Source organism: Lagenorhynchus albirostris, chromosome 20, assembly GCF_949774975.1.
Source record: "Lagenorhynchus albirostris chromosome 20, mLagAlb1.1, whole genome shotgun sequence".
Lineage (NCBI taxonomy): Eukaryota > Metazoa > Chordata > Mammalia > Artiodactyla > Delphinidae > Lagenorhynchus > Lagenorhynchus albirostris.
This window is the reverse complement of record NC_083114.1, coordinates 29,661,662-29,681,512: the sequence shown is the minus strand read 5'-3', so window position 1 is coordinate 29,681,512 and position 19,851 is coordinate 29,661,662. Positions and strand designations below refer to the sequence as shown.

The window sequence follows — 19,851 nt, the reverse complement described above, 5'->3', positions numbered from 1 at the left end:
GCGTGGGAAGTGTTTCCCTCCGCACAGGGAGGATCTGAGGCTGCACCCCAGTGGGATTCCCTGCTTGAGTTGGAAGGCCACTCAGAGGTAGATGCGTATCCAGCAAGAGTGCGGAAGGTTTCGCTGGAATGAAATACCAGAGGGGAAAGACACTGCAAGTCGAAGGGGCTTCCCCCAGTTTGGAGGTAGGGGCTGTGCTGCGCGAAAGGAACTGAAGAGCCCGGGGGCCACCGTGGCCTGTGCCTTCCGCTGAGGGCCTGAGAGGGACGCGATGCTGTCGGGCACCGGGTTTGAGTCACGGGAGCTGGCCCGGCCGTGCCCAGCGAGCCAGCGCCAGACCCTGGCGTCCTCCATCTTCTCTCCTGAGCTCCCCCTGTTCCAGCTGCCTGAGCCACGGACCGCAGCACCACACACCCCCGCGGGGGGGGACGCCGCGCCCCATCCCCGCCCCCGGCCCCACCCCAGCCCCCCCGCGGGGGCCCTGACCCCACCGCCCGCAGGCACTGGCTGAGCTCCGAGGCGGCGAGCGGGCCGCGGGGACGCCCGGGAGGGGTCCGGGCCACTGGGGGCGGCGGCGGCCGGGTCGGGGCTCCCCCCCCGCCCGCGCTCGCCGCGGCGGTGGTGCGTCCCGGAGGTTACCGGAAGTGGCCGGGCTCGGCGCTGCCATGTTGAGGAGCCGCCGCTGCCGCTGCCGCCGCCGCCGCCGCCGCTTTGTTGTCGCCTCCTCCGCCTGAGGAGGCTCCCCGAGCGGGGGGGAGTGGGGAGGAGGGGGGTCGGCCGCTGCAGCCATGGAGGCCAACTGGACCGCGTTCCTGTTCCAGGTACGGGGGGCCCCCCCCGGGGGGGACACGGGGGGGACAGGGGGGCCGGGCCCGGGGCTGGCGGGCGGGCGCTCCTCCTCCCCTCCCTCCCGGCTCCGCTCTCCGGCCCGGCCTTAATCCCCCTTTGTTTTTCCGCCCGCCCGCCTCGGCGGAGCGGGGCTGCTGAGGTGAAAGGAGGCGGCCTCACGGGGTGCGGGGAAGAGAGCAGGCCTCGGGGTGACCCCCGGTCCCCCCCCAGCACACAAACACACACGCGCACACACACACACACACCCTTCCCTCCCGCCCTGAAGGGGAAGGGAGGAGGCCGGTCGCTGTCACCAGCCGCGGCCCAGAGAAAGGAGGGCGCCGGGCCGCTGGATAGCGCGGTCCGCTCGGCCACGGCGCGCCGGGCCCGGGCCCGCACCGTGGGGTGAGGGGGGTCCCCGGGTCCTGCTCACTTCCCCCCCACTTCATCCATCTTTTCGCTCGCTCTCCGTTCTTTTCACCTCCCTGTTTTCTTTTTGTGTGTATATGTTGACTTTCTGACAAGCCCCCCCGCTCGAGTCCCCGCGAATAGCGGGTATCCTTGGGCTCCCCGCCACTCCCCCTTCCCGCCGCCCCCCTCATGTTTACCCAGTTGGAGGGTGCTGTAAACGTGTATCCCCTCCCCAAACTTTTTCGTTGGATTTACGTGTTTTCATTCCCAAGCCAGTGCCGAGCCTTGGCAGCTGACACCCTCTCCCTCTGTCCAGCTCTACCGCCGTCCTATTCAGCCCGGGGAATCCCCCGGCCGGGGGGGGCGGGGGCGGGGGCCCGGCACTCCGGGAGGCCCCACCTTCTGCTGGGGCGCGTTTCTCTCTCGTCCCACCTTTAGCGTTTCCTCCAACCAAGTGGGGGAGACGGCCAGTGGAGAGAGCAAACAAAGTCCGCTTACAGAGCCCCCAGATGAGTCATTCGTGGGGTGTTGGTCTTCACTTTTTGCAAGAAACTTGAAGGTGACTGTAGCCGATGCGTTGGCAACCTTCTTGCCCGCCCATCTGAGGTGGGGACCCCTATTTGGAAGACCTAGAACTTATTTTTTCCCCGCTTCGTTTCTGTTTGAAAACGAAGCACTTAATGGGCAGTAGCAATGAGCTCACGGGGAAACTTAGGAACCGGAGGTTAGGAAGCTCGTCACTTTAAGTGAGTTCTTCCCGCCTCTCTGAGTTATTTTCCTTCTTTGAATAACTTCGTGAAATCCCAAATGCGTAGCTTGGGCGCTTGAGACCTTTTGGAACTAACCAGGAACGGATGCAGAATTTTCAAAAAAAATCCTCCCAGCCACTGGACCCATCCCAGTGGAGTTAATATAAGGAACTGGATAATTCAAACAGTGCCTACTGTGTAGAGATGGTTTATTGTTTTAAGACATATTCTTTCGAATGTGAGTAATTTGATTTTTAAGTAATTGAAATATATTCGGGCTTCTTAAAATTGAACATACCCAAAATTACGGAATTCACTAACTTGGCCCTTATTGTGATCTTGTATTGTTTTAACAAGTGCTTTGATGAGCTTGATAATGTGATAAGTCAACTTAAAAATGCATTGGAAAAAAATGATACATAACTAGCTTGCATCCAGGTTGGTGTAAAGGTGGCAAATGCCCTCTCTAGAAAAAGCTTTCAAATGGTCATTTTAAAATATGGGATTAATGGGCCACTGCAGTGATTTTTCACATGAGGAATGATTTAGATTTACCATATTAAACGTGCTCTCAATGGAGATTGGAAAAAAACGAGAGTTCTTTATGTAAAGGAAAACCCCGTAACTAATTTTTGGAAAACTAGTTGAAAAATCTTTTGGAATACTTTTATTATTCTTTTCCTGGGGAAAGCAAATGCCAAGCATTTAATGATCAACTTTTTAATTAGATTTTATATTATTTAATTTTTTTCAGCTATTAAAATCTTTTTTTCCACCTGATGGAGAAGTGTGAAAGCTAATATTTGATCCTGGGCTTGGCAATGTGTGCAGTGAAAATTGTTGGAAAACTTATAATTTAGAGCCGAGGACAGTTGAATGGGTAAAGAGAATATTTCAGTCTTTTCTCTGGAAAGGTATGAATAGACTTACTCAGTTCCAGTTTTAAGTAATTTTCACTGGGGAAATGGAGAGTTAAACTCTCTCATTTGTTTCTTGGAGCATCCTGTTGAATTTATATTTTAAAACAATTTAATACCTGCTTGCTTTCCAAATAACCTGGTGGAAAGTGAAACCCATATCTGTTAAAGTGTTTGATGAATGATTCTCCTAATAGGACATTCAAGATATGACTCACTGATGCCAGTTTCCTTCAGAACAAAATCTTTTATCCTCTGGCACTGGAGATTTCATGGTGCCATATCCTACCACCCTGGGTGATGAAATAACATTTCTGTTTTGTTTTTTTTGCCAGCCCCAGAAGAGGAAAGCTTGGGCAGGGTTAAAAAAGCCTTGCAGTTGAAAGAGATGGGAGATAAAATTAAAACTTTGGTTTGATGATGCTAGTCAAATAAAAGTCTACCCAGAAGTTATATATTTTTAAAAATCACTTAACGGAAGGCAGGCCATGGTTGTTATTTTACTCTGTCTCTCCCTCAGAGAACAAGTTGGGGAAACCCAGTTCCCCTCTTAGAAGGCTTCATATAGAAGTGTGGGGATCCTAGGAATCCTCAGAGAGTGATTCCCGTAGTGGGCGAGGCATTCTACAGCATTTCACCCGAGAAGCAGGGACCTGGTGTGACCCTCCTGTGAGAGTGAGCTTCAGCAATGCTGTAAAAATACTTTATGTTGCCACAGACATCTGAATTGGTAAAATGGCAGTAAGTGCTTTTAGTACTCCATCGAACTAATGGTTGTTTAGAATTGAAAAATGCCTCTGAACACTATAAGTCTGAACTTTGTCCAGAAGATTTGCTTTCCCTATTATCTGATCTGTTAGCCTTTGAAATTGTATATCTTGAGCTATCTTCAGCTATTAACCGTTTGTATACTGTACGGAAGCTTGGGCATCCTACAGCCAGGTTGGAAAGGGGGTAAGATTAGAGTCCAAATTCTATAAAGTTTTTACTAAAGTCACTTGGGTAGACCCTGACAATTACAGGAGCTCCATAAATTAAATTAAAAGTGGACTCAGTGTGAGCACTAAGTCCAGAAAGATACTCATAAGTAAGCACACAATTTCTATGAGTACTTCCAGGACTCAAAGGAAGATTCAGTCAAAATAGTTAAATTGAAAGTGGTTAACTCTGGATATGACACCTCCTGATGATTTAGGGAAGTCTGGTTCTAGGCTTAGCTGTTGTGCTGCTATCAAGTAAACATGGAGCTGTGTGTGGTAGGTGTTCTTATTCGTCAGGAGAGGAGCTCTGTGTGAGTGTGTCTGTGTGTCTCCATATTTCTTTACTTAATGGAGTGTAATGTAGAACTTAGATTTAGAGTGAAAAGGGTAAATAAGTGTCTAGAGTGTCTGAGATGATGGGATGGGCCCTTCCTAGGACACTGTATGCTTAAAATATTTGGAACTCTTACCTCTGAGTGCATGTATCCTTTTAGGATGACAAAACTCAAGCATAGGGGCTCGAGCTCACTGTCCAGAGTTTCAAAAATAATGTTGATCAAATACAGCATATTAGGAAGAACTATTTCAGGAATTTTTTCCCATCATTTCCTAAATGTTAATCAGTATAGAGGTATGGAGAATTTTGGAAGAATCAAAACCAAGTGAGTAACTACTCATAAATACCAAGAACCTGACCCACAATGAAATTTTGGTTTCAGTGCAGCTAAAGAAAATTTCCAAACATTGTCCAGCTCCCAGTTTTGGAGTGGAAAAGCACTTTATAACAGCAAATGTCCAATACTTTAACTCGCCCTACCACTGCTAGAAGAAGATGAAAATGAAAGGAATTTAAATTATTTATAGTTTGTTCTTTCTTATTAGTCTGAGTTTAGGGTTTGGACAGCTAGTGTTGCTAAAGGATGCAGACTTCTAGTGTAAGATTAAATGAACTGAGAAACAATTGACAGGTGTTTGCTGGGGGCTGCCTTCACAGATGCCTTCCAGGATGATTAATAGCAGATTCCATTTCAACCAAATCTTTTAGTAGAGTTAAGTGGAAACTTTAAAAGTAAACTTAACCACTAGCATATGTATTCAGAGACCTAGATTCCTTGTATTACTTAGCAACAGCCTCTTTCCTCGGTCACTGAGAGTTTGTGATGGAAGGGGAGAGACATCTATTTTCCTAGGTAAAATAGACAAGTAGATGATTACATGTCTATATGTGTATGTGTGAGTGTGTGGCTTGTGGATTACTGCAGTAAGGTACTGTTAAATAGTTAAGTCTGGAGTGTAATTTTTTTGACAAGTTATTTAAACTTGGTCTCAGCACTGACAGACTAATGCAGACTCATTTCATCAGCTGGTATGTCCCTTATGAACCAGGGTGGTGTGTAGTTTAGTCAGCTGTTTGAAAGCAAGATCACTGTCAGCAACTTGCAAAAGTTTTGTGTCTGTGCAGTGATTTTAATGCTTTGTATTGGGAGCTCTGAGAGTAGCTAGGTGGTTGCTGGATCTCTGCTGCAGAGAGTAGCTTACAGGCTCCTTGATTGTTTCTTCTGGTCTCTATTGTCTGAAGCATGTTGAATTTTGAAGGTCATTGTGAGAGGCTGAATTTCTGAAGTGTAAATGTTTGGTTTTAGGCCCATGAAGCCTCCCATCACCAACAGCAGGCAGCACAGAACAGCTTGCTGCCCCTCCTGAGCTCTGCTGTGGAGCCCCCTGATCAGAAACCATTGCTTCCAATACCAATAACTCAGAAACCTCAGGCTGCTCCAGAAACATTAAAGGATGCCATTGGGATTAAAAAAGAAAAACCCAAAACTTCCTTTGTGTGCACTTACTGCAGTAAAGCTTTCAGGGACAGCTATCACCTGAGGCGCCACGAGTCCTGCCACACAGGCATCAAGTTGGTGTCCCGGCCAAAGAAAACCCCCACCACGGTGGTTCCCCTTATCTCCACCATCGCTGGGGACAGCAGCCGAACTTCGTTGGTCTCAACCATTGCAGGCATCTTGTCAACAGTCACTACATCTTCCTCGGGCACCAACCCCAGCAGCAGTGCCAGCACCACAGCTATGCCCGTGACGCAGTCTGTCAAGAAACCCAGTAAGCCTGTCAAGAAGAACCATGCTTGTGAGATGTGTGGGAAGGCCTTCCGAGATGTGTACCACCTCAATCGGCACAAGCTCTCCCATTCGGACGAAAAGCCCTTCGAGTGTCCTATTTGTAATCAGCGCTTCAAGAGGAAGGACCGGATGACTTACCACGTGAGGTCTCACGAAGGAGGCATCACCAAACCCTATACTTGCAGTGTTTGTGGGAAAGGCTTCTCGAGGTACTGCATTTTGCTTTGCTTTTTTTTTCATTATGGTATCAGTACGATCTCTGCGTGATCTAGAAGGTTTATGTGAGAATAGATATTTGCAGGCCTGTGTTATTAGAGGAGATTGGTGACAGATAAAGTATTACACCTCCAGGTCTAATTCCAGTTTGGTGTGGCTGACAAGTGGTGACATAGTGATTAACTTACTATTTCATTTAAGAAGTGCCTTGGTGGACTCAGGCCTTCTTTCGGCACATCAGTACTTCTTATCACTGCGAAACCATTAGTTTTCAATTCATTTGGGTGGCTGGACATGAGATTCACTGCACAAACCAAAGAAACATATCCTGGAAGTTGGGATGACCTTGGAATCTCTTAAAACTTTTAAGAGAACGTTTTTTTCCATTTTTCTGTGGTTACTAACATTTCACTAATTTTCTTTTTTTTTTTTTTGCGGTACGCGGGCCTCTCACTGCTGTGGCCTCTCCTGCCGCGGAGCACAGGCTCCGGACGCGCAGGCTCAGCGGCCATGGCTCACGGGCCCAGCTGCTCCGCGGCATGTGGGATCTTCCCGGACCGAGGCACGAACCCACGTCCCCTGCATCGGCAGGCGGACTCTCAACCACTGCGCCACCAGGGAAGCCCACTAATTTTCATTTTTAAAGGCTTTTAAAGTTAATGTAGTAGCAGTTGTCTCTGGCAAGTGTTAGGACTAAACTTTGGGTGTTTTGTAATTGTAAAGAATCAAGACCTAATATGATTTGATGTTGACTAGGAAAGAAAATTAACAGGTATAAAGGACTAAGACTTTTGTTTATGGTAAGAGAGGTAAGGAGGCTTGCACTGGGGGGTGGGGGAGTTGGTAATTCTGCTGTCTTTCTTTAAAATGTCCCCCACCCATGTCTGCCAAGCATGTAAACATCACAGTAAGTAGCATTTCTCTATGTGTGTTCCATTACATCTTCTGTTGAAACTCTCTCTTTCACAGGCCTGACCACTTAAGCTGTCACGTAAAACATGTCCATTCAACAGAAAGACCCTTCAAATGCCAAGTAAGAGTTAAAATGACTTATCCTTAGTGTAGCACTTAATGCACATTATCCAGAAGGTCTGAGCCAGTCAAATCTCACCTTTCTTGAATAGTCGTAAAATCACTGACTTGAGTAAATGTGGTCCATTTGAATTCTGGTTTTATAAAATATAAATGACAGCTTCTATTTCTGTGAGGCAAGACCATTTAAAAATGTAAATGTTGTTTTTGTTAAGCTACATTTCATTTTCCTTGGGCAACAGTATTTATTGTTATAAGAAAAAAAATTTATTGTCTTGCAAAGGTCGTTTATTTGAAAAGAATAAATGAATGAAGTGTTTTAAATTAACTTCTGGGTTGATGATTGAGGTTGTTTTAACCATAATCTAAGAAAATATGAATTTTCTCCCAAATGTTACCACTTACTGGATTTTTGTCTGCTATCGCCAAATTGGAGCATTCTCTAATGACATAAGTTGTGGTAATGAAGAGGTTAAGAATCTTGCTAAATGAAATGACCGTGTTAGGCGTCAGTAATTCTGGTTTTTTGCTGGAAGTCTTTTTGTGCTCCTTTCAGTTAAATTTTGTTAATGACTGATTTTATTAAGTAAGTGATTCGAATTCTAAGAAAAATCCAATTGGAGGAAGGAAGCTAGTGTCATTGAGTGATTACCTGTCATGAGGCCTTGGGCCAGGCTCTTAATCCACCAGTAATTTTGTGAGGTAGGTATTATTTTCATTTTACAGATGAAATAAATTCAGATAGGTTAGCTAGCTTGCTGAGTATTACATTGTTTAGTGAGTCAGGGAGCTGGATTTAAATCCGGGTTTAACTGACTCTACAGCTCACATCTTTCACTACTCTGTTGATATTTTTTTCTTCCCCTCAAAATGTAAGAGTCTAAAATTCACCAGGTGTTTTATCGTGAGTACAATTCTAGGTAACACATGCAGTTAAAATTCAGCTAACTCAGTCTGCTTGCTGACATGAGTAGGGTAATACCTAGAATATAACGTACTTTAAAATGAGTAGAACAGGATAGTCTATATTTAAAAAAAGTTTTCCTCCCTCATGCAGACGTGCACTGCTGCCTTTGCCACCAAAGACAGACTGCGGACACACATGGTACGCCACGAAGGCAAGGTATCCTGTAACATCTGTGGGAAGCTCCTGAGCGCAGCATACATCACCAGCCACTTAAAGACACACGGGCAGAGCCAAAGTATCAACTGTAATACATGTAAACAAGGCATCAGTAAAAGTAGGTGACACTTCAAATTGTATTTCTTTTTTTTTTTTTTTTCTTGCAGTACGCGGGCGTCTCACTGTCGTGACCTCTCCCGTTGCGGAGCACAGGCTCCAGACGCACAGGCTCAGCGGCCATGGCTCAAGGGCCCAGCCGCTCCGCGGCATGTGGGACTTTCCTGGACGGGGGCACGAACCCATGTCCCCTGCGTCAGCAGGCGGACTCTCAACCAGTGCGCCACCAGGGAAGCCCAAATTGTATTTCTTTTGCGTTTCAGATTGATGGAATCTAGATTTTTTTTTTTTATAATATATTGAAGATATTTTCACCTGTGTTCTCAGGACTATATTAATGTTCACCTTACTTGTTTCCTCCTGTTGCTAAAGTATGCAAACAAGCGTCAATGGACGGTGTATATTAGTGTTGGAAATACACTTTACGTACATGTATACAGGCAACAATGATAAACTCTCCACTTATTTTGCTTTTAATCCTGTACTGTCTACTAATAACGTCCAAGTTAGAAGAGCACAATTTCCCTGCAGCTATTTTTCAGTGTGTCCCTTCTTCTATGGGGTTTGAATAAAAAGCTTTAGTGTGTTAGGATCGTGGCAGCAGAAGCCATACTAGGAAGCTGCATCTTATGCCAGGCAATTTTAACTGATGTTATTTAATGTAAGGAAGATTCTCAGGCACGAGTGCCCCCTAACTCCTGATAGTATTAATAACATGTCCTTCATAACCTAAAGATAAAAGCAGTGTTACATAATTTTACTTCTCAAACCCAAATCTATAGAGAAAAGGGATAGCGTACCCATTTGAACGTTTAAATGCTTTGCTTACCTTAAATTCAGAGTTGAAAAGATAGAATATTCCAGGGACTTGTGGATAAAATTCAATACTTGCATTTACCCAGGCTTTTTTCTAAGATCTCCCTAACCATCAGAAGAAAGTGTTTTCCTAATTCTGTATTCTATTATATATGTACTTCATGCAGCAGAAACATCAGATTCTCAGAATAGGTGGCCAAAAGTGAATGGGAAAGAATGGTTAATGTGTTTCAATCTCATTCGTTTTTGCTTCTTTGTAAGTACATTGGGTTTATTATCTAGCACGTCAAACTTCGTTAACTTTACAGAAATTTACTTTTAATGTACATCGTTGTGGTCAGGTAACTAACTATGTTACATATTTTGATGAGCATTAATTATTCCATGCTAATATTACCCAAGTTCCATTCTAAAAGATACTTGCTTTTTAATGTAGCAAAGAATTCTTTTATGTTGGTTTTCCCTAGCTCTCTGGAGTTTTAAAATTTATCTATTTTGACCAGTAGAGACACAGCAGCACAAAAGATGTACTATAGTAAAAAACTATCAGGTCAAATGATAAAGATCGTAGAGGCATGAAGAGTCAAAGTATCTAAGTTCGGATTTTGAAAAAATAGCCACACTTTTTCCAGGTAAATAATAGCGTTTCTGTCTTTGTCTTTGGAGCAGCGTGCATGAGTGAAGAGACCAGCAGCCAGAAGCAGCAGCAGCAGCAGCAGCAGCAGCATGTGACGAGCTGGCCAGGGAAGCAGGTAGAGACACTGAGACTGTGGGAAGAAGCTGTCAAAGCAAGAAAGAAAGGTAAGATGAGGCATCCAGTGCTCACAGCGTGGCTAGTGTTTTCATCTAGTATGCCAAGTAACAAAGTAAAACAGCCACAGCTTAGAGAATTCGGCTTTATGGAAACACTTTAAGGAGATACTGTATGCTAGGAAATACCTGGTAAAGTTATTAGCAACAAAGCTTCCAAGCTTCCAAGTAAGTTTTTTTTACTAGGAAATAAAAATTCTTAGTACTTCTTGTCAGGTTCTTTCTTGTGACTTAATTTTGTTACACATTTGTAGCCAAATTTGGTCCTTTGCTGTGTACACTCAGAGTTCCTTTTTATGTTCATTTTTATGTCAACCTTCATGCATTAAAGGCTCCTTTTTGTGTTTTTAAAATAGTCCCACTCTTAAAGGTAGATGAAATATCCTTATGTGTACATAAGTTCATTTTCTTACAACTGTGTTACTTTCTGCTCTTTAGTGTTCTTTCTGAATTGTATTATTTATTACATATTTCAGACTCTATAACGCTGATGTCTTTTTTCTCGGTCTCACCCTTAATCTAATTCAGTCTGTCACTGGGGCTGGCATTAGCTTAACATGTATGTACTTCAGTTGTTAGTGACTTTACTGTAATTGTTACTAAAACTGGGCATGGTTTGTTTTTCTCTCATATATATCTTATAAAGAAGCGGTTGGAGTATCGGTTTTCAGCACAGTTTTTTAACTTAGTAGTTGTAGCTTTGGCTTCTGGACTACTGTGCAGCCATTTCAGTTAAATCATTTTGTCAATGTATCATCAGCCACAGGACAGATTCCTAAATTCCGTTTTGCCTTCCCCACCCTTGTCATGTCTTACTGTTTTATTTTAAATTCATAAGGAATCCCCTGCATGTAGGCTGTGCTGTAATTCCTTTGCTGTGTAGTTTCTTCCATCCTTTGCGTTCATGTAGTGCAGCTATTCCCTTCCTCAGATCCCTTCTAAACATTCTGTACTTGGAAAAAGATAAAAGGAATAGCTTTTCCATATATCTACTGGCACTGGAGGAAAGAATGCAGCAGTTCAGATAGGCTTTCCACTTTGCCTCAGATGCTGCTTATTCCTATCTTCCAAATGAATATTTGTCATTATTTTGATTAAATATTTTGTGATAAAGAGAAGGGATGGAGAATGGTGGGTAGGGGAGAAAAATTTATATGTGTGTATGTGCCGTGATAATTGCATAGTGGGTTGAAAGCGAAGGTTGAAATACGAAGGATGCTTTGCTCAGAGAAGAAGTAAAAGTGTTTAAGTTACAGAAAGGGATAGGGTTAGATTAAAAAGAAAATGAAGGGGAGGTGGGGAGATGGCACACCCACCAAGTAAGTGAAAGCTTATTTGGTGAAAACAGGAGGAGAATATTTTTAGCATGCTACCATCACCTCAAAAGTGAGTCGGTTTTCTCCCTCATTCTTTTCTTCTGCACTCTTCTGTTTGGTATTGTATTTCAGTGTGCTTGCACAATAAGACTCAGTTGTTTAGCTCATCTTCTGATCTGCGTGAAACAAAATGCTATTGTATTCCCATTTGTTGCATGAATCTCTTTGGAAACGACCACTGATGTTAGAAACTTCTGTGTTCATGTTAGTAAATGTCACGTCTGGGGGGAGAAGAAACTCCTGACCTGAAAACCTGAACTTGAATCAGCATGTCCCTTTTAAATATTGGGCTTAAATAAGGTAATATAAGTTTCCAAACCTGGATGACAATGAGATCATCATCTCAGCAGCTTTTTAGATAGATAGATATCCAGGTTCCATCTAAATCTCACAATTGAATTTCCTGGGAAGCAGTTTTTTTCAAAAAAACCTCCCTAGGTAAATGATTTTGATCATCAGCCAGGTTTGGGAATCCCTGATACAGAGTATGGAGCAATGCCAAGGTTACATCATGCTCATCAAGGAAGGGCTGCTCATTGACTCAAGGGTCCACCTGAGGTGATTTGACCATGCGTGGCCTGCGGGCAGACCTCCATCTTTAGTCTCAAATGCATTTCTCCGTTTTGACAGCCAAGTCACAGCCAGCACCCCCATCTGTCTTCTTACTGCACTTTTCTGACACACCAGCAGGTGGTGCTGAATTTTGTTGCGGGGTGGTGTAAGGGGTGTCACCTGTGAGGGAAGTTTTCCTTAAGAAGTGCCCAGGCTTTGCTGATAACAAGGACCACGGTCCCCCAGCTCACTGCAGGGTCTCCTAGCCTGGCTAGTCCCCCTTGGTATGGCTGGTGGTGTGTGGAATACGTATAGTTAAATGACACCAGGCATAAAGTAGGTGATTATGTTAGCCTCAGAAAGAGAAGAAGATACGGGAGCGGGGAGGAGAACATAAACCTACTGAGGGATACTTGTTCATTCTAAACAACGTTAAGAAACAACCAGAAACAACAGGATTATTTAACTAAAATGATTTTTCTAAGACTGAAATAAACAGATGATATTAAAACAGCTTGTTTATCCATCCCTACTTAATGGAGTTTTAAAACCTTAACAGAATGTGGCTTCACCTCTGAGAAGGCTTTAGAGTACATAGCATCGAGGACACACACCTCTCTCTGCTAGTTACAGTATGCCTTGTGAGAAGATTTTTCTGATTATCTGTTACTGTGTAACCATCTGCCCAGCTCTGTGTAAACAAGCTCTTCCAGCCTGGCCTGTGGGTGCTTGGTTCTTCCCGGGAAAGTCTTTAGAATTCAGAGGAACTACATGGAAGTGGTAGTGAGAAAACTTAGCCCTACTTGATATCTCTGCCCCCCAGAGTGCCTTGCAGAAATTACCTGATCTTCCAGCATCACTGTGAGGTAGGTAAGTAAATCTAAACTCCAAACCAAAAGCACCAAGGCTAAGCCAGTTGCCTCAGTCTTGTGAAAGGCACAGCATCGGAAGAGATCTGCTCCCGTGCTGGGATTCCTGGCCCCCAGTCTTGTGCTCAGAAGGATCCTCCCTTCCTGTTGACCACAGGGTAGAAAACTATAATTTAATTTATTAAATGTTTGTCCTTTTTAATTAAAAGAAGTTGATTCAGAAACTGAATTGTGTTCACTGTTTTGAGAGTCTAAAGGCCCTTTTGTCTTCTTATTTTAGAAGCTGCTAACCTGTGCCAAACCTCCACGGCTGCTACGACACCTGTGACTCTCACTACTCCATTCAATATAACGTCCTCTGTGTCGTCTGGGACTATGTCAAACCCAGTCACAGTGGCAGCTGCAATGAGCATGAGAAGTCCAGTAAATGTTTCAAGTGCAGTTAACATAACCAGCCCAATGAACATAGGGCACCCTGTGACTATAACCAGTCCATTGTCCATGACCTCTCCTTTAACACTCACTACCCCAGTCAACCTCCCCACCCCCGTCACCGCCCCAGTGAATATAGCACACCCTGTCACGATCACGTCTCCAATGAACCTGCCCACGCCTATGACGTTAGCTGCCCCTCTCAATATAGCAATGAGGCCTGTAGAGAGCATGCCTTTCTTACCCCAAGCTTTGCCTACATCACCACCTTGGTAAACAGTATTATAAAATCAAAATATGGGTTCAAGTAAATATTTACCAGCAACTTACTTTTAGTTTATTAAAGCAAAAAGTAAACCATGAAATTGGGAGATTTATTACATTAGTTAATAATAGTGTAGTAGCATTATTCTCCAATTTGGCTGGGATTGTTCAAAGTAGGGTGTGTATGTCACTTATCACTGGACCACTTTAGTTTAATCAGAAATTCCTTTTAGCTGACAGCATTGCTTAAACAGGATAGTAGTTGGCAAGATGAAAGCCGGAATTAAAACCAATCATGAAAAAGCAAAACCCATTTCAAAATTAAAAAGCAGCATTACTGTTTTTGATCCCAAGAAATCATTTTATTCTGAACACTAGCAGAACTCTTCTCCCCATATATACAAGGTGGATGGCTGATTTTAACCTGAAGTTCTAAATCCAGGGATTGAGAGCTAGTGTAAAATTGTCTGTGTTTATTGTTTTTATGAGTAAATACATGCATTGTCATAATAAAATGCATTTCAGAGAATATGCATTTTACCTTTGGGAATATGTTAATTTCAGGCAGCATTCCCTATGGGAAAGGTGATACCAGCTCTGATATGCAAAGCATATGATAATTTATCATTCTATCTTCAACATATAATAGGGATTGTGACCTGATATTTGGAGATGTAAATATTGCTCAGCATACTAATCCTGATGGAATATAGCATTGTAGTTGACTTTTTTAAAAAACTTAAAAAAACAAACAAAATATACACATTGTGTTTTGGTAAGAAAAGGCCGCAGCTGACAGAGGAGAAGTCAAGTGTGCGGACAGGCAGACTCCTAACAAACAGAGGCCAATGGGACTCCTATTCAGGGGTCAAGGAGTACTTTGGAACAGTTAAAATATATTGCTTTAATTGGAAGACGCTGGAGGCACTGGGATGTGATATGCCCCTCTCTCTCCCAATCAGAGCCTGTTGATATTTCAACAGGGAAAGGTGTGTTAGTTGCTCACTAGAGTTTATGTCTTATATTAAATTGTATACAGTTTTTATTCTAACCACTAACTAGGTAGTATGCCCCTTCAGAACAAGCAGAGTGTATCTTTTTTTTTTAAGTTCTCCTTCTGTTTCTTAAGTATTGTGCAGATTTGTTCAACTTTGTAAATATGGACATCACTTTTTGTTCTTTGAGAAAACACTTGTATCAGCTTTGTCGGGTTTTCAGGGAGACAGCTGTCTGCACTCCCTGCAGAAATCCAGCAATGATTGTGCACGTTAAGACATGTGCTTTTTATTTCTTAGCAGGATGTTTTATCTCTGTACATAGTACAAAGTAGAAACCAAAAGCTAGGGAGACAGATACTCTTTACACCATCATGTCACACATTAATGTTTTTAAAGCATTGTGTTTTGAAAAAGAAGTTACTAAAACCAAGGCGCTGTGATTATTTTTTTTTAAGTTGCAATATGTTTTGGGTTTTTTTTCCTTTTTTTAATCTTGCAGTTAAGAGAAATGGACATTAGTTGTGTTAATCTTGCAGAATGTTTGCAGGACTGACTATCAAACTGGATGACTTCCATTTATACCCCACTGTGTCAGTTCAAGCATCAAAATACCTTGCATCTGAGGCAGACTTCCTACATCAGGGACAGGTATCTGTGTGTCATTATACAAAACAGTTCGAGGGGGTTGAACTACGTAGTAAAAAAATAAAATAAATAGTACTTAGTGTAAAATAATTTTATAAATGATCTTTTGTACTTTAGGACATTAAATTGTACAACTTTTGTATATATAAAAGCTTAGGAACTTTCTGTTTAGCAGGAAGGCAACACATTCCTACACTTTTAATGTATATGTTTGTTATAATGTCCATGTAAACATGCCCTATGTTTGTGCCTTTTAATTAGTTTGTCTCAATAAACAAAATGTAGAGAAAAATATGTAGCTATGACTTTGTTACAACTGTTCCTATCCACAGTACCAAAATGGTTTGTTTTTAATATGTAGAGCAGTATGTGTGGACTACTGGAAGGACTCGTGTAGGGAAGGCCCATGCGTGGCCCTGCTGAGGTCTGGATTGGGCAGGTCTTGGCCACATTTGGAGGAAGCCAACGTTTCCTGGCATGCAGCCCCAGGACCGGGTTCTGGCTCTGCCCGCTAGGACCTGTCGTCTCTCTCTGGCTGGGCTGGCAATCACAATCCTCCATGATTGAGATGGCCCTGGCTTCCTCCACAATGGCCCAAGGAGCAGTCCTCAGTGGGGGCAGGTGTGGACCCTACCCCCAGGCTAGAGTGTGGTCGTCAGAACCCTAAAAGTATTAGTTCTTTAAAAAAAAAAAAAAAGATATATACTAGGAATGATTGCTTTATCAATTCATTGTATAATAAACAGGAGTGAGAATTCATTGTATGACTTCAGTTAAAATGATATTTTGTATGCATTCTTTATTCACTTAAGCTTGTCTGCAATAATAAACCCACGTCGTGTCTTCTTTTGGGAGGGAGAGAGTTGGCAGGCTGGGGGTGGCAGTGGGCCACTGAAAGCAGGGGCCGAGTAGGTTGTGTGGTGAAATTCTCCTGTCTTGGAACTGGAATTGAGTTTTGATGCTGATGAACTGATTCAACCAAATGTTGAAGGCAAGAAGGCCACCGCTCACGAAAAAAGCAGAGAGTTTGTTTTTCTCTTCTGGTTGTAACCTGGTTGAGAGCTTCCCCTTTATCAGATTGGCAGCTAAACAGTTGTATTAGATCATCCTCAAATCTGACATCCAGCCTGTTATGCTCTAGGGCTCGCTGCTTGGCCTACATTTGCCTTTTATTGTGTATCCATTTCCCTCCTAAGGTGTGCTCCTAAACGAAGGTTTCTATGTAAGCAGATGGATGATTTTTCCTGTCAATACCAGCACTGTATTACTAACATGCAAAAACTGCAGATTTATTTTGACAAATTAAAGTTAACCGGTCACAAACGTTATGATGGATTGCTTAATACCTCAGAAGCTTCACCATTTCACCATGATGATAGAGAAATTTTTGAAGCACTGCTTCTCCAGGTGTACACGTCTTGATATTGGGCTGGAGAGAGAGGGAAGGACTAATGTCAGGCCGGTTTGACCACCGAGAAGGGAGAGTGGAAATGCACCAGACTGGCTGCAGTAAGAGAAGTAACCTCCTCCAGTCAGCTTGAGTAAAGCCCAGAGCAGGTGGGTTTCAAACATTTCTTTGCATGCTCTAAACCCAGTTTCTTTACTTGAAAAGGGTTTTAGGCTGGGTTGCCTACCCATTTATGTTCAACTAGATTCATCAGATGTCTACTGAGTACCAACAATGTGCCAGGCACTGTTAGGCACTAAAGGGCATACAAAGGTGATTAAGACATGGTTGCTGCCTCCAAGGAGGCTAAGAGAGGTATGACAAGTACCCAAGTGACAGTACCACCAGACAGCAAATCAAGATGGATCTCACCATTTTTTAAAAAGTTTTGGATACCTACCTCTGTTTCATATATAATTGAGGCTTCCCAAACTTCCTCTGATAATTGCTTTAGTCTCTTTATTGACTCAGTGAAAACAGCTGGAGGAAGAGTTCCTTATGTTGCTTTTGTCTGGGATGGGAAGTGTTATTTCACCGAATTGCTAGTTAACCGTCCTGGCTGTCCAGGTGTTTCCACTCTTCTCAAGGGGCGCTGCTGTTTGGTCCTCTCTGGAGAGACCTGGGTTCGGGATGTAGAGGGCATGGTGGAGGTTTTCCCTGTAGTATCCTCAAGTATCGTTGCCTGGAATGGTAATCACTTTCCCCTCCCAGGCTTAATAAATCTGGCCTTCAGTCCTGTACTCTTCCCTCTCTAAAGAGTCTTGTAGCCTGAAAGAATGCCATTTGTCCCCATTTGGGCCTATAAATCTCCCCCACAACTGATCTGACCCTGGCAGATTACTGGATAATCTCTCCCTGTCTTGTAAAAGTAGGGGCCAGGCAGATCAGTGCGTTATGGTTCACGGCTGAATACTGACTGAGTTTGTGCATTGATCGAGACTCCAGCTTCTCTTGGCTGCTCACTTTTGGGCAATCAAAGGCCCATGTAGTTCCCAAGGAAGGAATGGAGGGAGGGTCCAGGGCTCTGCTTAGGATCTTTGTGTGATCTAGCCCTCCCCTTGGACCAGCCCATCAGGGGTTGACTAGTTAGCTCTCTTCTTCCCAAGACAGGCACTTGACCCAGATCTTGGCCTTGGACCATGAGGGTCAAGTATTCTGTCATTTACAAAAACTGCCCTGTCATGGGAAGGGAATGGAGTTTCACACTTCAGATTCTGTATCACCACTGACTTGCATCATAGCTTCAGAAATTGTCTTCATCCCTGATGATCTTTAAGTTGACATCCCACCTTCCCAACTGTTAAATATCTCTTTGAAGAGTACATAGAAGAAGAAGAACTTAAAGTCAGTCTTCTTATTGGAGTGAATCCTTTCTGATGTATATAACTGCCAACCATTCAAGAAGAATTCTCTTGGGTGTTTTGGTAAATTTACATTGTTTATGGAGTTTTCTCAAAGTGAGGTCCACCTGCATTTGGCTGTGTCAGCCCTTTCACCTGAATGTCATTTTTTCCTAAGTACACCTATAAAGACCCTGGGCAAGAACTAATATGCTAACGATGGACACTTGAGGACAACTTTTCATTCTGCCTGTGAGCGATTCCTTTGGCACGGCAGCTAGAGAGGACGAGGAGACCAAGGGAAATGGAAGGGACATGCCCTTCTAGTGACTGGTCCAGCAGCTCTGTCTGGCAGTCAGTGCCCAGGTCCAAGGCTGGGAGGAGTAATGTACCAATTCCAGAGGCTGCTCATGGAGAGGGGAGCCAGCCTCAGAGACTGGGACAGGAAGCTAAGTCTTTGTCAACCTCAGGGGCAATTGGGAGGCCACCAAAGCCATGGTTCTTACTGAGTCAGCCTAAATCCACTCAGAGATCAGGCTTGAAGGAGCCTGGATCCCCAAGGCCCTTGGTCAGGAGCCAAGAAATTCCGAGCTTTGTTAATGGTGGGAAAAGAGCCAGAGAGAAATCAGCTTTGCTTATGAGGTGAGGGAGAGAAGGGAAAGGGGGAATTTGGAGGTTAGAAAGAGGCCCAGGGAAGGGGGAGAGAGAGATTTTGGAGAAATTGTCCTTGTGCTTCCTGTGGTGTCATCTCCACCCTGTCCTCCTCCCCTTTCCATGCATCTGCCCCGAGCTGGACATGATTACTCAGAGGACCCTGAGACAGGCTGCTAGTGTAAGCCAGCTGTGATGATTTCAGCTCCAGTCAATGGGCAGAAAAGAAGACATGCTCTTCTTAGCCAGAAAAAGAACAAAATCAGTAGCTGAAGAAACAGGCAAGATTCAGGTGATTAGTAGGGAATCCCCACCTGTGGTGGGGACCCAGGAGCCCCTTCCAGCTTAGGAGGTAGGGGTCCCCCTTCCTGAAATCCTAGAGCTTCATCCCAGGAGAGTAGGCCTAGACTCCAGGGTGGCCTGTCCCACACAAGTGAAGTTCTGCCACTTTGCCAACACCAGAAACTGTGGCTATCAAGGATGTCTGAGGGAGAAGACTGGGGAGAGGGTGGAGTTGTGGAAAGAGGAAGGAGATAGAACCTTTGTATATTCTGTCCCTTAGGCCTAGAATGTCCTCCCCCAAGCAACCCTCCAACACATTTTCTCTGTTGTGAACCACTAGATATCCTTCAAAGTCTAATTAAAATGTTGTTCCCTCCGAAGCCTTCCCTGTAACTTTTAGGCAGTTGGTTCATTCCTCCTTGGTATACAGGCAGAATTGGGAGATACCCAAATAAAGTGGAGGTAGTCCAGGGCCCCACAGAAGGGAGGCTAGTTCCTAAGTCAGACTGTATATTCCAAATGTTTTGCCACATCCCCTAAATCTCTGGTTCCAAATTAGTGGGACCATGGCAACCTGCTGCTGACTTGCCCTTGTATCAATGAGTCCCAATGTTCAGGAAGCCCAAAACACAAGGCACCAAGTACCAAGGCCAGAAACAGCAGCAACAGGTAAGTAAGGCCCCCAGAAGATCCAGAGCAGGGCAAGGCCTGGCATAAGGGACAGCTGGGAGGTGCTGTAATATAGGGTTGCAATTAAGAGCAGGGGCTTGGAGTCTGACAGGCTGGGGTGTAAATCCAGGCTATGCCAGTGGGAACTGTGTGTCCTCGGGCAAGATATGTAACCTCTCTGGCCTCAGTTTCCTCAGC

General features: G+C 44.0%; 1 protein-coding gene across 5 annotated transcripts; it reads left to right on the top strand.

Annotated features, from left to right (window-relative positions):
- The first annotated feature begins 693 nt into the window (after positions 1 to 693).
- Positions 694 to 16,587, top strand: VEZF1 (vascular endothelial zinc finger 1). Of its 5 annotated transcripts, none has more exons than XM_060133759.1 (6): positions 694 to 821; positions 5,529 to 6,223; positions 7,200 to 7,263; positions 8,320 to 8,503; positions 9,988 to 10,119; positions 13,206 to 16,587. In XM_060133759.1, exons 1-6 carry the CDS (start codon positions 789 to 791, stop codon positions 13,631 to 13,633), a joined length of 1,536 nt encoding a protein of 511 aa, XP_059989742.1. In that variant the 5' UTR covers positions 694 to 788; the 3' UTR covers positions 13,634 to 16,587. The 5 variants fall into 5 exon arrangements, with proteins under 5 accessions (XP_059989742.1, XP_059989741.1, XP_059989739.1 ...); XM_060133758.1 differs by having other exon boundaries at positions 9,985 to 10,119; XM_060133756.1 differs by having other exon boundaries at positions 8,302 to 8,503.
- The last annotated feature ends 3,264 nt before the right edge of the window (positions 16,588 to 19,851 follow it).

Bases quoted from the DNA above. Each gene is read 5' to 3' on its own strand.
- VEZF1 (XM_060133755.1), top strand. From the start codon at position 789: ATGGAGGCCAACTGGACCGCGTTCCTGTTCCAG. The intron at 8,504-9,984 runs GTAGGTGACACT...TTGTCTTTGGAG, and splicing joins TAAACAAGGCATCAGTAAAA to CAGCGTGCATGAGTGAAGAG. The intron at 10,120-13,205 runs GTAAGATGAGGC...TTCTTATTTTAG, and splicing joins TGTCAAAGCAAGAAAGAAAG to AAGCTGCTAACCTGTGCCAA.